This window comes from Centroberyx affinis, unplaced genomic scaffold, assembly GCF_046629955.1.
Source record: "Centroberyx affinis isolate AG114_WGS23_722 - 3 ecotype Tasmania unplaced genomic scaffold, CSIRO-AGI_Caff_v1 ptg001981l_1, whole genome shotgun sequence".
Classification (NCBI taxonomy): Eukaryota; Metazoa; Chordata; class Actinopteri; order Beryciformes; family Berycidae; genus Centroberyx; species Centroberyx affinis.
In genome coordinates, this window is record NW_027280327.1 from 349301 (window position 1) to 364489 (window position 15189).

Sequence of the window (15189 nt, forward strand, 5' to 3'; positions counted from 1 at the left end):
AAATTTTACACCTGCATTTTGTAAATGATTAAACTGTGCTATTGCTCTGTCACAGTGGTAGCTGAAAGTGATCTTTACAAGTCCAGTGATTGAAAATGTCCAACCCAGTGATCAGCCACCAACCAGGCGCAGGCTCTTATGGGACAAATGTCCAAACAGGGGAGTGGAGCACAGGGTTGTGCTCCTGCTGCAGTGACATCTTGGTCTGTGAGTACATTTCAGTGAGATTCTTTCCTCAACAAACTCAATTCCTATTCTAACATTATTCTAGGTCCATACACCAAAGGCACACTCGGGCATCAATTAATGTTTCCTATAAGGTACAAATACTATTTACTATTGGACGCTTTCACAGTGAAGTACACTTCTTTTGTGCAGGTGCCCTTGGTTGCATCTGTCCAATAGCACTGAGCTGCTACACAGCAGATAAGTATGGAGAAAACTGCTGCTTGGGTTGTCTGCCAGGAGGCATAACAGCCATGAGGACCCATATGAGACTGACGTATGGTATTCAGGTATGTTCCTCATACAAAACAAATGCTATATGTCTCACACTCTTCAGAATGGTTGCTCTTGTATTACCATGGATGAGCCTATAAATCTCGTCACTTTTAAATCTCAACCATACAGGCAGACTGACTAGCTATCCATAACATTGCTCTTACGAAATATGAGATTTCATCAACATCAGAAATTGTTGGGTTGTCCCTCTAATTGAGAAACATGGCTTGCATCAGGTTTTGTCATAAAGGGTCAAGATTTTCCATGTTGTGATTTTGTTGCAATCGTTTACCACAGGGGACAATATGCAACGATGCCTTGATGACCTGCTGCTGTGGAGTTTTTGAGGTGTGCAGGATGGCGCGAGAAATCCGCATCAGGAATGGAGAAGTTTCATCCTAATTAAAAATAAAGGATCATGATACCCCCACTATCCATTTTCTGTTTCTTTATCATGGCTTTATCATGGTTTCTTTGTCTGGCTTGCTATTATGGAAGTAATATGTTCATTCCTCCAGCAAAGCTTTAATGTAGACCAAAAAGGAAGTGCAGCTTTCATATGAAAATATAATGCCTCATACACATGTAACAGTGTGACCATGTGTAATGATCTGCATCAATGTAAATAAATAAATGACATTGTGAAATAATTCTTGACATACTTGACTACATTCTGTTCATACCATTTTTGTGCAGCACAGTATTATCAACCTTCATGTGATATTAGAATCAGAATCAAACTTTATTCACCAATGACAACACATCAGAATTTGACATGGTTAATACACGCCAGTGTACAACAGGACAGACAGAAGTAACTTAAAATGCATTGTGTGACGAGGAGAACTCTAAAAGTGATAAATAAGATAAAAACATAAGTTAACTATGTCAGGGGCCTCTATTAAGGCGGCGGACAGCCACAGGGAAAAAGCTGTCATGGTTGAAACCATAACAAAAACCACAGAGCTCTGATTGGTTCTTTCCTTCATGGCCTGGCAACCAGAAGAGGCTTACTGACTCCCTATCATCAAGCATACCAGCTAGTTTGCAGGCTAGCTAAATTTGCTAGCTACCTATTTTTTTATGGAGAGATTTAACCACCCACTACGATCATGTCTAGAAGGATTAGGGCCATGTGAAAAATATATTTGAGTACTGAGTTTAATCTCAGAATTCTGAGATTAAAATCATAATTCCAAGAATAAAGACAGAGCTCAGAATTCTGACTTTATTCTCAGAATTCTGACTGTAATCTGATCAGAATATATTAGATAACATATCAGCAGAACCGGCCCCAGGCATAAACAGTTTATGCGCTCGTTTAGGGCCACACATATCTGTGGTCCATCATGGGGCCTCATAATTCAAGGATTTGAATCCTCTGAGTGTATAGATCTACTGTTGCAGTGAAATCATACAGGAAAGCAAGTTCTCCAGTTATCAATATAATAATGAACAGGCATAGAAAGTAGGCTATAATATTGTTGCTGAATGATACTTATAAAACTGAATTACATTTAGGTTACCCAGGTTTGCGCTCTATACACACAAATTAATGTACACAGTCTTACAATTAACTAGCTAACCTTGCATGATATTTTTTTTTCTCTTGATAGATTACACTGTATTGCACAAGACAGTTGTCAACAATTGTATCCCTCTGAGTATGCTTGGAATATTTTTCAGACTATAACAAGTTTTTGAATGCCTAATAAAATCTATTCCTGGGTTGCATTACTGAGATCACCTGGTTAGACCCTTTCACACCACCAGTTCTACCTTTTACCCAGCTCATTGCTTTGGTATGAAACGGGCTGTACAGTTTCATTCCATATGTGATGAGCAATAAAATAAGCAAAGAAATTTGTTTATCAGCTGCGCATGTGTAATGTTTAGTGTTATAGGGCCATAAATGTCTTGTTTAGGGCCACCAAAACCCTGGGGCCGGCCCTGCATATCAGCATTCAAATAATGTACTATGGTTGGCTCTGCAGCTGAGTACATCATTGAGTGGCTGGGCCTGAACTCTAGATACCCCCAAACACTCAGTTTTGATCAATACTAATTTACACTGATTTTATAAATGTCTTTATTGAATAGCCACATTTAATGACATCATCACCAAAAGACAACAACAAAAAGTTTCCGGAGGAGCTTTTCAAGCCACAGGAGCTTTACTCCAAGAAGGCCCTACAGACTGTGTTCATCAGACTGGCCCACGCCTCCATAATGAGACTCAGTCAGGCTAGCATGGACAAGGTAATGTTGTTGTATGTAACATTGATGCTTTATGTAGATGTAGCCCTAGAACTGCATACTGTGCTGTAGCCTGCATGTGTTCAGATGTGAGCATTCTTATTCCTCAGATCTTTTATCCATTTTTCAGTTTAGCAAACTAACTAACTTACTAACCAAATATCAAGCATGTTCTCACATCAGCCCTTCAGTGAAGCCAATTCATCATTCAGCCTCATTGCAGTGGATTTCATGAATAAAATCTTTGATATCATTATGCAGCCTGCAAGCCGCCCTCGATAGTTGTTATGTAGAGCAAAACTGGTCATAGCCATTCAAATCCAATATGTGCTCTGTGGCTCCCTCTGCTGTTTATTATACAACAACAGCATTTTGATTGATAAGCCAATAAACTCATGCATCTGTGTTCCTTTCCTCCTCACAGCTCTATGACTTGATGACTATAGCTTTCAAGTACCAGGTGCTTCTCTGTCCCCGGCCCAAAGACATCCTCCTAGTCTTCTTCAACCATATGGATGCCATCAAAGACTTTGTGAAGGACACTCCCAGCATTCTCAGACATACCAACAGCTCATGCTTGACATGAGGTCAAGCATTTCTTAAGTTTCTTCACATTCTTTGTAGACTACAGTGTGTTGCAATAGTGTGCATGACTTACTGGTGGTTCATGCAGTGCGCATCAATCTGCTTTGAGTTTTTGGTCAAATGTGAACTGACTGCAACCCTTATGTTTGTTTATTTTGTTTCTTTTTATGTCTTTTTTCCTGTTTTAAGATCCACATCAAAGACAGTTTTCTGTCATGCTTTGTGATAGATAGACAATAAAGTTTCTGAATCTGAACTCACAGAAGTGTTATATCAACCCATCATTTGGATTATGATCACATCATCATTTAGAGGTATTTAATAATTCACATTAAGTATTTGTGCTACTTGAAGTCCTCTTTAGTACTGTGTTGCATTGACATTAGTTGGGTGTTTTTTGTTTTGATTTGATTTGATTTTGTTTTGTTTTGTTTTGTTTTGTTTTGTTTTGTTTTGTTTTGTTTTGTTTTGTTTTGTTTTGTTTTGTTTTGTTTTGTTTTGTTTTGTTTTGTTTTGTTTTGTTTTGTTTTGTTTTGTTTTGTTCATCCATCTTGCCTTTCAGGTAGCTACAGTATAAACCAGTCGCCCAGTGAAAACAGGAACATCTAAAAACTCTGCAGCACACTAAGGTGAGTAAACAGGTTCACTTTCTGCACTCTAATCATTAATAATCCTGTTTTCTTCAATACATAGAATGTGCTTGAACTTCATGCACGCAAGTTGAATTGAGAAAATGGGTTTATGACCTATTTTATTCCTGTATGGCATGCACAGTATCAGAATCACTTTAACCATTAAGTACAGTAAATACATACATACAAAGCAAGTCTAGTGCAAATACCCTGGAAAAAAACAAAAACAAATGGCAATTTGCTTTGAGTATCAACAGGTCAGTGCCACTCTCAACCCTCTAGCCAAAGAGGAGCTGAACCTGCTGTTAAAGCTGCTGTAGGCAAATTTGGAGAAATGAGCAAGAATTTGAAAGTACACAACAAAAAAAATATACAAAAAAAACCTTTTTTGTCACACATAAAGAAAAATAACGGAAAAAATAACTTCCTTCCTTACACAAGGTTATTCCAGTCCCAGTATTCAGTTTGGTTTATGGCTGTTTCACGACACCTGTTCTGTGGATACATTTGTTTTCGCTCTGCATTTTGCAGGTGAGCAGGTCTAGACTGAGCTATGCGTGCGTGTGATTGACAGGCAGTAGGCACGCCTCCTCACAGAGAGCTCACCTGATTAGTTGAGGCCTACTAGGCGCGGTGAGATTTTGGAGAGCCTGAAAACAGAGGCAGGGGCGATCACAGAGGCCTGATCTTCTCTCAGACCATTTGAATTACTGATGGCTGAAAAAGTATTATGACATTTTTGACAAATAATACAAAAAGAAAGTTATCTACCCCAACTTTAATGGGAGGCTTAGAAGTTCAGAAACCTGTGAATGCAAACAGTCAACTTCTCACCGATTAGGAAGAGTAAGTCCTCTTATTTGTGTGCTTTGCTTCATTGTAAAGTCCTCTCGTTCACTTTATGAATAATTGATGATTAATAATAATCAATGCATTCATATTTATTTTTTCATTCCTTTTGATGTAGCCTAATTGTTATGATACATAGCTCTGAATAACTATCTATGCTTTACAAATGAAATGGTGACATTTAACAGTTTAAGTCACATCATTTATTTATTCATTTATTTAACCTTTATTTTACCAGGTTGTCTCATTGAGATGCAATCTCTTTTTCAAGAGAGACCACGTCCAAGAAATGGCAGTACTAGCAGAAATGTTACATGACACATTGATGAATGCCTTTGTTTTTCCTCTGTTTTTCTCTTTAGATCTGGTATTGTTATAATCAACTACAGCTATTTTTTCCTAAATTATGACATTTGTGATATTCCTGTAATATTTAGATGGTTTATTTTAGTCAAGGCAAGGCAGCTTTATTTATGTAGTACATTTAATAACAGGACCATTGTACAGCACAAACCACATGAAAGCAAAAGCAATGTAACCAGATAAAACTATCCTTATGCTCTTGTAAAAATAAATGTTTTTAATTTACTTTTAAATGAACCTAATTTTGAGGAATTTCACAGGTCATCAGGCAGGCTTTTCCACTTGTGGAAAGCATAGAAACCAAGGGCAGCCTCTCCTGCCTTTGAATTTATACAAGGGACAACCAGGAGAGCACTAGATTAGATTTAGATTTGTGCAAATGAGTCTACCATGCTTGAAACAAGTGTGCCAAAACACAAACTGTTTTATGAGCTGCATTAGTGGGTGGGAGACTGGCTTGGACACTGACAGTAGGAGGATTTTCTGGAAATATGGGTAGATTTCTATCCTCACAAACCAGACAAATCTAGTGAGTTGACCTGGCTTGCTATTAGATGTGTTGTTCAGAACTATAAGAAACTGTTATTATGAAATAAGGTTTATTAGAATGTAAATCTCAGATGTTATCAGGGCCCACAGAGTCAGCGTCTCTACCAGTGTTATGGACTAGCTCTAGAAAATGTTGCTAGATGTCATTATAGCTTTGGAATAGAGCTGAACAATTCATCCAAAAAAAAAAATGGCACTATGAAAGGCTGCAATTAATTGCTTAAGAGAGGGTTGTCCAAAATGGATTTCTGGACAGGGTATTGTCGTGCTGCGGGTAATCATTGCTCCATTAATCAAGTACAACATTGGTGAAAACCTTTCATCATACTCAAACTCGGTAAATCCTGCACATTGACATTTTTTTTTTCTTTTACAAAATCACTTTTCTTTAAACAATTTTAAAGTTCTAAAAAATGTATGACAAGAAAAACTTGTGATGATATGAATCGCAGTTTAAATTGCAATTGCAATATTCTGTCAAATATTTGCAATTCGATTTTTTGTCAATATTTTTCAGCCCTAATTTGGAAGGGAGTTTTTCATGTTCATGATGTTGATTTAGCTGTGCAGTATCATATGAATAACACATGAATTCTGTTTCAGGGTGGATCTCCTCTAGTAAAGCAATATTTCACTTTGGCAGAATATTTTTGCTCATACCTCTGTATGATCATCATGAATGGTCAAACTTTGAAATTAGCTTCTCCTGGAAATCATGAACATTATTAGCATCGTATAAAAGTATGCAGCCTAAAATGTGACACTGTTGTACCATTGGGAAACATTGGTTTAGGCAATTTGGGGCTTTGAATGTTTGGCCCACACTGTCGGAAGGGATTAGATTAGGTCTGCAGAAGCTGTCTGCCACACTACATATAAGTTTTACACCTGCATTTAGTAAATGGTGAAACTGTGCTATTGCTCTGTCACAGTGGCAACAACTGAAGGTGATCTTTACAAGGTGGCTGATTCTAAACAAGCAAGTCCAGTGATCCAAATGTCCAACCCAGTGATCACCCAGCAACTACGTGCAGGCTCTCATGGGACAAATATTAAAACCGGAGAGTGGAGCACAGGCCTGAACTCCTGCTGCAGCGACATCTCTGTCTGTGAGTACATTTCAATGGGATTCTTTCCCCAACAAACTAAATGCCTGTCCTAACATTATTTATTTTATGTTCATACACCAAATGCACAAACTTTTCCTATGGTATAAATACTATTATCTCTTTAAAGATTTCACAGTGAAGTACACTTCTGTTGTGCAGGTGCCCTGGGTGCCTTCTGCCCAATGGTTCTGAGCTGCTACACAGCAGATAAGTATGGAGAAAACTGCTGCTTGGGCTGTGTGCCAGGAGGCATGACAGCCATGAGGACTCATATGAGAATGACCTATGGTATTCAGGTATGTTACTCCTACACTACATGGGCAAAAGTATGTGGACAACTCTTCTAATTAGTGGATTTGGCTATTTCAGCCACACCCAATGCTGATGGATATATAAAATCAAGCACACAGCCATGCAATCTCCATAGACAAACATTGTCAGTACAATGGGCCATACTGAAGGGCTGAGAAACTTGACTTGCATTAGGTTTTGTCATAAAAGGCTGAGGTTTTCCATCTTGTGATTTTGTTACCACAGGGGACAGTATGCAACGATGCCTTGATGATCTGCTGCTGTGGATTTTTGGAGGTGTGCAGGATGGCACGAGAAATCCGCATCAGGAATGGTTAAGTTTCATCCTGATTAAAAATAAAGGACCATGACCCACTAACCATTTTCTGTTGTCTGGCTTGCTATTATTGTAGACAAAATAAAGGAATTGCAACTTTCATATGAAAATGTAATGCAGTGAATGAAATGGATAACAGCACTGAGCCTCTTCCTGTAATGTCTGACAAGGTTGGAGAACACTTTTGGAGGGGATCTTGGACCACTCCTCCATGCAGATTTCAAAATCCTTTATATTTGCCCTTGTGGACTGCCTTCTTCAATTCAGACCACAGGTTCCCAATAGGGTTAAAGTCTGTAAAACTGAGATGGCCATTGCAAAACATTGATTTTGTGTTCCCGCAACCTTTCCATGTTGATTTTGATATCTGTTTGGGGTCGTTGTCTTGTTGAAAGGTCCATCTACAGCCAAGTCTCAACCTCCTGGCCGAGGCAACCAGATTTGGGCCAAAATGTCCTGGTACTTAGTGGAATTCATGATGCCATCAATCTTAACAAGAGCCCCTGGACTACTAGCAGCAAAACAGCCCCAAAGCATCAATGATCCACCACCACCACTATCATGGGTATCAGATGCTTTTTCTTGTATGAAGTTTTCTTTTGTTGCCAAACATGGTGTGCGTGGCCACAAAGTTCAATTTTGGTCTCATCTGACCAAACTTATTTTATGAAATCATTTTTGCTAATTTTCACGAAGGATGCTAACAGTGGAGTATGTGTAATTATCTGCATAAAAATGACATCGTGAAATAATTAATGATATAGTTGACTGCATTACAACACATTACAACACAGCATTATCAATATTCATGTAATTTGTACTCTAGAAAAAAGTTTAAACCATGGTTGTCTTGCAAGCTGCATACATAGCGCCTGGCCCAAGGAAGTTCCTGGCCTCCTCCCCTTCCTGGTACGTACCAACGCACAGAGCTCTGATTGGTTCTTTCTTTCGTGGCCTGGCAACCAGAAGAGGCTTACTGACTCCCTATCATCAAGCATATACCAGCTAGCTTGCAGGCTAGCTAAATTCGCTAGCTACCTAATTTTTCTGGAGATATTTAAACACCCACTACGATCATGTCTTCAAGGACACTGCCTCTGCTCTTCATCAATCTCGGTGGAGAAATGCTCTACATCCTGGATCAACGCCTTCGAGCTCAGAATATCCCTGCTGACAAAGCCAAGAAAGGTAGCTAGCTTAGCAGCTACCTAGCTAACAACGCTAACATCACTACACTGAAACGTTATACTGAGATAGCTAAGTTACACATGAAAGGTGGTCAGCTTGTCTCTTTTACTAATAGACTGACAATTAGTTTCGTTGATTCAGAGACGGAGAAAAATATAGAATTCAGTTAACATTAGTTAGTCAGCTGAGTGGCTTTTGTTGTGTTAAAGGAAAATTCCACATATTTTAATAATCCACATATTATTCCCATTGCCTATGACAGTCTAATGAATAGCGCGCACAGACCATTCAATTAGCAATGCTGTGTCAGTGTACAAATTGGTGCAGCTCCATTGTCAATGAATGGGAGACTGACTTGTGAACGTTGTGCAAACTGAACTGTTGTATCCAAGTGAATTTTAATTAACACTGTCTGTTCCAGACCATAAAATGTATCCTGACCTCCAGAAAGCCATACTGGATGCTACATAGTCACCACATATTTTCAGATTAATACTCTGTGGAGCTTCCACATCAATGTGACAGCACAAGGAGTGATGGTTCAAACTCTTTTTCTCTTGTTTATGAAGACAGAAGACAGAATTGTTCAACAGATCAGATATCACAGCAGAACTTCAGTGGTATTCCCCATTAATGTTTCCAGCTAATGTCACCTAATACTTTCTTCCATCCAGTGTCTAGCAGGTAAAATACTGACCCGTCCATGTGATGTTGGTCTTGAGGTGTCAACAGTCTGGTAGTCAGAACATATTGAGTTCATATATTTGTCTCCTTTTAATTCATAAAGTCTCCATTGTAGCTGACTGGATAGAGGCGGACAGAAGGAGAGGTATTTTTGCATAGCTTATAATGCAGCGGCGCATCAGTAGCTCTGCTCTGCTTTGGCCTAGAGCAAACCAACAAGCTGGGTGAATGAGAGGACTTGATGGATGGACAACAGAATCCAGATGAGATCTCACATGCTGCACAGATCAGCATTCAAATAATGTACTATGGTTGGGTCTGCACCTGAGTACATCATTTGAGTGGCTGGGCCTACATGAAATCTAGATACCCCCAAACACAAGGGCACTCCGTTTTGATACTGATTTCCACAGACTTTATAAGTGTCATTATTGAATAGCCACATTTAATAACATAGGGAATTCATTTGAAAAACATGAGCCCAGTCATGATCATTGGATAAGTCCAAATTCCATGATTCTCAAGCCAAAGAGTATTCCAAGCTGTCAAGTATGCTACATGGCTAATGGCTCTCCAGGGTGCTGCTTTGTTGGGGCCTTTGGGAGTAGGCTTAGGGTGAAATGGTTTTGCCCAGCATATAGAAAGCTCATCTGCCTGCTTCTAAGCCAAACACTATGGCAAGTGCTTTTGTGTAACCTCAGTTAACCTTTTGAGGTCTTTTCTATTGTACTGTTTGCTTGACTAGTTATGAATGACATCATCACCACCATGTTCAACAAAAAGTTTCTGGAGGAGCTTTTCAAGCCACAGGAGCTTTACTCCAAGAAGGCCCTACGGACTGTGTTCGACAGACTGGCCCATGCCTCCATAATGAGACTCAATCAGGCTAGCATGGACAAGGTAATATTGTTGTATGCATAATGCTTTATGTGGATGTAGCCCTAGAACTGCATACTGTGCTGGAGCCTGCATGTGTTCAGATGTCAGCATTCTTATTCCTCAAATCTTTTATCCATTTTTCACTTCAGTGCACAAATTTTATAATTTATTATTAATTTATGATCAGCCCGTCAGTGAAGCCAATTCGTCATTCAGCCCCTTGAGTATGTAGACTAGTTTTTTAAATTAGGCTGTCAAACGTTTTAATCTACTTGGCTCAGACATTTCAAACTTTGTGTAACAAATTGCAGTGGATTTCTTGAATAGTCAAGCTTGCTGTGGATCCAGATTTGATAAAACTCCATGTTTTATCATTATGCAGCCTGCAAGCCGCCCTTGATAGTTATGAAGAGCAAAGCTGGTCATAGCCATTCAAATCCAATATGTGCTCTGTGGCTCCCTCTGCTGTTTTATACATTATACATACATATTGTATCATACAACAACAGCATTTTGATTGATAAGTCAATAAAGTCATACATCTGTGTTCCTTTCCTCCTCACAGCTCTATGACCTGATGACCATGGCTTTCAAGTACCAGGTGCTTCTCTGTCCCCGGCCCAAAGACATCCTCCTAGTCTCCTTCAACCATATGGATGCCATCAAAGACTTTGTGAAGGACACTCCCAGCATTCTCAGCCAGGTTGATGAGACATACCGGCAGCTCATAGAGGTATGACATGCTTAACTTTATTTTCTTCTTATTCTGTTTAGACTAGTGTGTTGCTTTATGGTGCGTGGCTTGCTGGTGTTTTATGCAGTGCGCTGCAGTGTGCTTTGCGTTTTTGGTCAAATGTGAACTAAATTGAAGTCTAACAGAAGTGTTATATCAGGCCGGTTGGATTATAATCACATATATTAGGTTATGATCACACATGTTGGGTCTACCAGCAGCAGCTGTTTGTACATGCCGCCTTTACTTACTATATATGATCATATTAGCTTTAATAGGACATTGCTGAAAATGAACATATATACATACATAATGTATACATTTGCCAGCCATGTATTTTGTTTTCTAATATTAAAAGTCAGTTGTCAATTTAATATTCACTCTTAAGTTATTACATTTTATATCTTATATCTTATCTCATTTTTTTTTTTTTTTTTTCTACTTTTACTTATGTCTTAAGATCTACACACCCTTGTGTAGTGGTGAGTTCCAGTTGATCAGACAAACTCTTCTCATCTTCTTCCAAGACATGCATATAAGGGTAAGTCCATTATCTTGTCCATGTTTTAATATTTAGAAAGCTATTTGAGAAACTTTACTTGGAGAATATTCTCTTATGTTTGGTCTTATGTTTCCCGGAGTTACCATAAGTATTATCTGAGATTTCAGAAGCTTTTTTTTTTTATGTGTGTTCTTCTATGTCAGGTGTCTATCTTCCTCAAAGACAAAGTGCAGAACTCCAATGGCCGCTTTGTCCTCCCCACCACTGGTCCTGTGCCCCATGGAACACAAATCCCTGGCTTGATCAGGTGGCACAGCATACACAGTTATTATCACTCAAACCCAAACAAACTGTACAGTAAAGCTTGATGGAGAACACTGTGAAATACAGCTGAAACATGCGGCTTGGTTAGTGAAAATGGTTGTAATTTACTCTATGGTCTCTCCGATGATCTTACGATTTGGACTTTTTTCTCTTTGATGCCCGTCTTTCCCAGACACTGTAATCTGTGTTAAGTAGGCCTAGCTGCAGCTAATTGCATTACAGAGGTTTTGTTGAACAAGCCTTCACATTCTTATTTGAGGTACAATATGTTGTACTTTTAGCTTGGCTCTAAGGATTGTGTGCACAGACACTCTCAAAAACACTGTCTCGGAAACTACAGTTCAGATATATGAGCTTCAACAATGTTAAAGTATTAAACCCAACAATGAAAATACAGAAATGCCCCTACAGTATGGGACTGGTTTCATCTACTATTGTCATCAGTGAGTTGCTTTCACCTCTCTTGGTAAATTGCTTATTATGAGCAACAAAAATTCAAAAGCTAATATATTTTCTGTGTGAAAACAAGGTGTTGAAAGCTTGTTAACGCAAAATGTTTGTGCTTTTGTATTTGATAACTCCAGGATGTTTAGCTGCACTGGTGAAGAGGTGAGTAGGCTACAGTTCCATAACGGAGGAAACTACACCAGTGCTCTCCGGGAGGGATCTTTCGAGATGTTTGGAGACAGAGTGATCAAACTAGGCACAAACATGTAAGACGCCAACAACAAAAATCAGAATCACTTTATTTCCAATACAATAACATTGTACCAAAACAGCAGAGGTTTAACACAACATGTTGAATATAATTAAAGTAATTTTGTGCTACTTTTGCAAGTCCTCTCTCTCGCACTGACATTAGTTGAGTGTTTTATTTGTTTGTTTTTCATCTTGACTTTCAGGTACAGTGTAAGTCGCCCAGTGGAAACTCACATGTCAGGAACATCTAAAAATTCTGCTCAGCACACTAAGGTGAGTAAACAGGTTCACTTTCTGCTCCTAAACATTAATAATCCTGTATTTGTTAATACATAGAATGTGCTTGAACTTCATGCACACAAATTAAATTGAGCAAATGGGCTATGACCTGTTCAAAGAATCACTTTAACCATCAAGCACTGTAAATACACAGGAATTTGTCATAGTGACATTGGTGCAGACACATACTGACGACTTCAAACTACATCCTGACACATCATCATCAGTAACAGGTCCTCACATACAGTGTAAAGGGACTGTGCAAGTCTAGTGCAAATGCCCTGAAAAACAAAAAAAAATGAGGTAATGTACTTTGCCATTGTGTGTCAACAGGTCAACGCCGCTCCCAACCCTCTGGCCAAAGAGGAGCTGAACCTGCTGGCTCGGTTAATGGGAGGCTTAGAAGTTCAGAAACCTGGAAACGCAGACAGTGGCTTCCGAGTCAACCTCTTTGCTACTGACGAGGAAGAAGAGTAAGCCCCTTAATTTGTCTACATAAGAAGCATCAGAAGAAACTGATGCTTCTTTCCCTGTCTAAAGAAAAAAACTGTTTAACCTGTTTAATTATTCAAAACTGACATTGTTCTCTCCTTTATCACAGAGAGGCATTGATATCAAGACCAGATGAGCTTTCATATGGAGTCATAAATATCCAAGCAACAAAGGTAAAGTATAATGATCTGTCCACACAAACTATTTCCCCCTCTATATACTGTACATAGGGAATATTTGGAGATTTCAGTATTAATTTAATGTAAATCTCCCTACTCTAGCTAAGTTGTTAAAAAAAAAAAAAAGCATAATCACTCATATTATTGAGGTTATGTAGTCTGTCAAGACTGTGCTGTAAGAAGCTCCTACCCTTGATAAGCGACTCATGATCAGGCTCCCTGCCCAAACACGGCTTATCTCAGTGATAGGCTATAAATGATCAGAGATGCGAGGCTTTGCCAGTCTAACAGGATTTACTGTAAGAAGGCATAAGTCCTTCCGCTGACCGTTTCAGTGCTGTGATTGGTGGACGACATTGTCTTTCAGGACCAGCAGGCCAATGCTGAGCTGGCCAAGATCATGGGAGAGTTCACAGAGGCTGGAGATCAATCTCCTGGTTCCAGCAGCAAAGGCGATGACCTTCTGGCCATGATGGACGGCCTGTGACGTACTGTAGTCTCCGTGGCAACAGTGCCCAGGGGGTGGGGCACAATGCATTATCAAGAGTCCATTCTACTGTAGACCAGTCTGCTGTCTGTACCTGCGAATACGCGGTGACAGCCTCACACACAGCCAGAAAGCCTTGTCTTTGGGTGTTCACTGCTTTTAACATGTAAGCAGGTGTTTTCATTGATTGGCAAAGGATCAGCTGGAAACTGCAGATGTATGTAGTTTACAAAGGAGGAAGTGTGGAGAATCAGGCTTCAAGCTTCAATACACTGTAATAGTACATTTGCTGTAAACTGGAAGAGTTTCAGTAAGATATTAGGCCTGTATCAGTGTATTATACATAAATATGTGGTGATAGAAAAACATCAGTTTGTATCATGTTAAGACCTTGTACTGTATTTTTAAACTTTGATCCACTCAGACTTCACTGCTGTCCCCAAAATACACATTCCTTTTATCGTACACAAAGATTTCTCTTGAATGTTAATGACGCGTCACAGATTCAGATCATTTTCAAGCTACTGTAGTCCATGTTTCCATGTTCATTCTCATAAGAGTATGCAGAGAGAGTTTGTTAGCTTCTTCTGTAATCTAATGAACAAATGGCTTAAAGATACTGTACTGTGGGGGGGAACTGGAGGAAACCCAAGTGCTCTTTCTAGTGGGATTCAAAGTATGAATATCCTAAATTTTTATTTTGGTATGAAAGGTGTTGACGGTGCACTATATTGTGGTACCTTCACACAGTATATGAGGAGCTGCTTGTAAGAAAGAAAGACATCCTTTTGTGAAATATTGTGAAAATTGGACTTTGGTCTTGGAATGTTGAGCAATGGCCCAGAAATGAGCTTATTGATTGGTGCCCTATTATTGTGGAGACTAATGCAATATGAGTGATTGTCTAATATGTAAATATGTTTATGGTATAGATTATTTATTTGAAGGTATCCTGTGTTTTGAATATATATGAATATATTGAATGTATATGTGTTGAATATAGAATGTCCATTTTTAATACATAGGTTGAATAAAATAAATTTAAACATTACTAATGGCTTTCATACATTTTATTGTATGAATTGTGTTTTGGTGGTGATGCAATAGGGTGTTAATGATGACCTGTACCATGTAAAAACCGGTTGTTGTGGTTGAAAAGACATAACAGTAGGGGGAGCCATTGTTTTTATATTCAACATGTCAAATGAAGTTCAGAATTGTTTTCCCTAAGAAGGAATAGTCTGTCAGAGCTTTCTTAAAATAATTTATGT

General features: G+C 38.9%; 2 protein-coding genes across 3 annotated transcripts; both read left to right on the top strand.

Moving 5' to 3' along the window:
• The first annotated feature begins 6732 nt into the window (after window positions 1–6732).
• On the top strand, window positions 6733–7474 carry LOC139653821 (cornifelin-like). Its single transcript, XM_071530808.1, has 3 exons — window positions 6733–6844; window positions 7004–7140; window positions 7382–7474. Exons 1-3 carry the CDS (start codon window positions 6733–6735, stop codon window positions 7472–7474), a joined length of 342 nt encoding a protein of 113 aa, XP_071386909.1.
• A 1004-nt stretch (window positions 7475–8478) lies between these two features.
• Window positions 8479–14921, top strand: oscp1b (organic solute carrier partner 1b). 2 transcript variants are annotated; one of them, XM_071530804.1, is made up of 11 exons: window positions 8479–8660; window positions 9460–9489; window positions 10090–10244; window positions 10789–10956; window positions 11417–11497; window positions 11662–11765; window positions 12367–12495; window positions 12685–12754; window positions 13094–13233; window positions 13362–13425; window positions 13799–14921. In XM_071530804.1, the coding sequence occupies exons 1-11, from the start codon at window positions 8549–8551 to the stop codon at window positions 13916–13918; spliced, it is 1173 nt and encodes a 390-aa protein (XP_071386905.1). In that variant the 5' UTR covers window positions 8479–8548; the 3' UTR covers window positions 13919–14921. The 2 variants fall into 2 exon arrangements, with proteins under 2 accessions (XP_071386905.1, XP_071386906.1); XM_071530805.1 differs by lacking the exon at window positions 9460–9489.
• The last annotated feature ends 268 nt before the right edge of the window (window positions 14922–15189 follow it).

What these genes read in the sequence shown, in the direction of transcription:
- oscp1b (XM_071530804.1), top strand. Translation starts at nt 8,549, where the DNA reads ATGTCTTCAAGGACACTGCCTCTGCTCTTCATCAATCTCGGTGGAGAA. An exon ending in TCCAAGACATGCATATAAGG is followed by an intron (nt 11,498 to 11,661) that starts GTAAGTCCATTA and finishes CTTCTATGTCAG; the next exon opens with GTGTCTATCTTCCTCAAAGA. An exon ending in ATCAAACTAGGCACAAACAT is followed by an intron (nt 12,496 to 12,684) that starts GTAAGACGCCAA and finishes CTTGACTTTCAG; the next exon opens with GTACAGTGTAAGTCGCCCAG.
- LOC139653821 (XM_071530808.1), top strand. Translation starts at nt 6,733, where the DNA reads ATGTCCAACCCAGTGATCACCCAGCAACTACGTGCAGGCTCTCATGGG. An exon ending in CTGCAGCGACATCTCTGTCT is followed by an intron (nt 6,845 to 7,003) that starts GTGAGTACATTT and finishes TCTGTTGTGCAG; the next exon opens with GTGCCCTGGGTGCCTTCTGC. An exon ending in GAATGACCTATGGTATTCAG is followed by an intron (nt 7,141 to 7,381) that starts GTATGTTACTCC and finishes TTGTTACCACAG; the next exon opens with GGGACAGTATGCAACGATGC.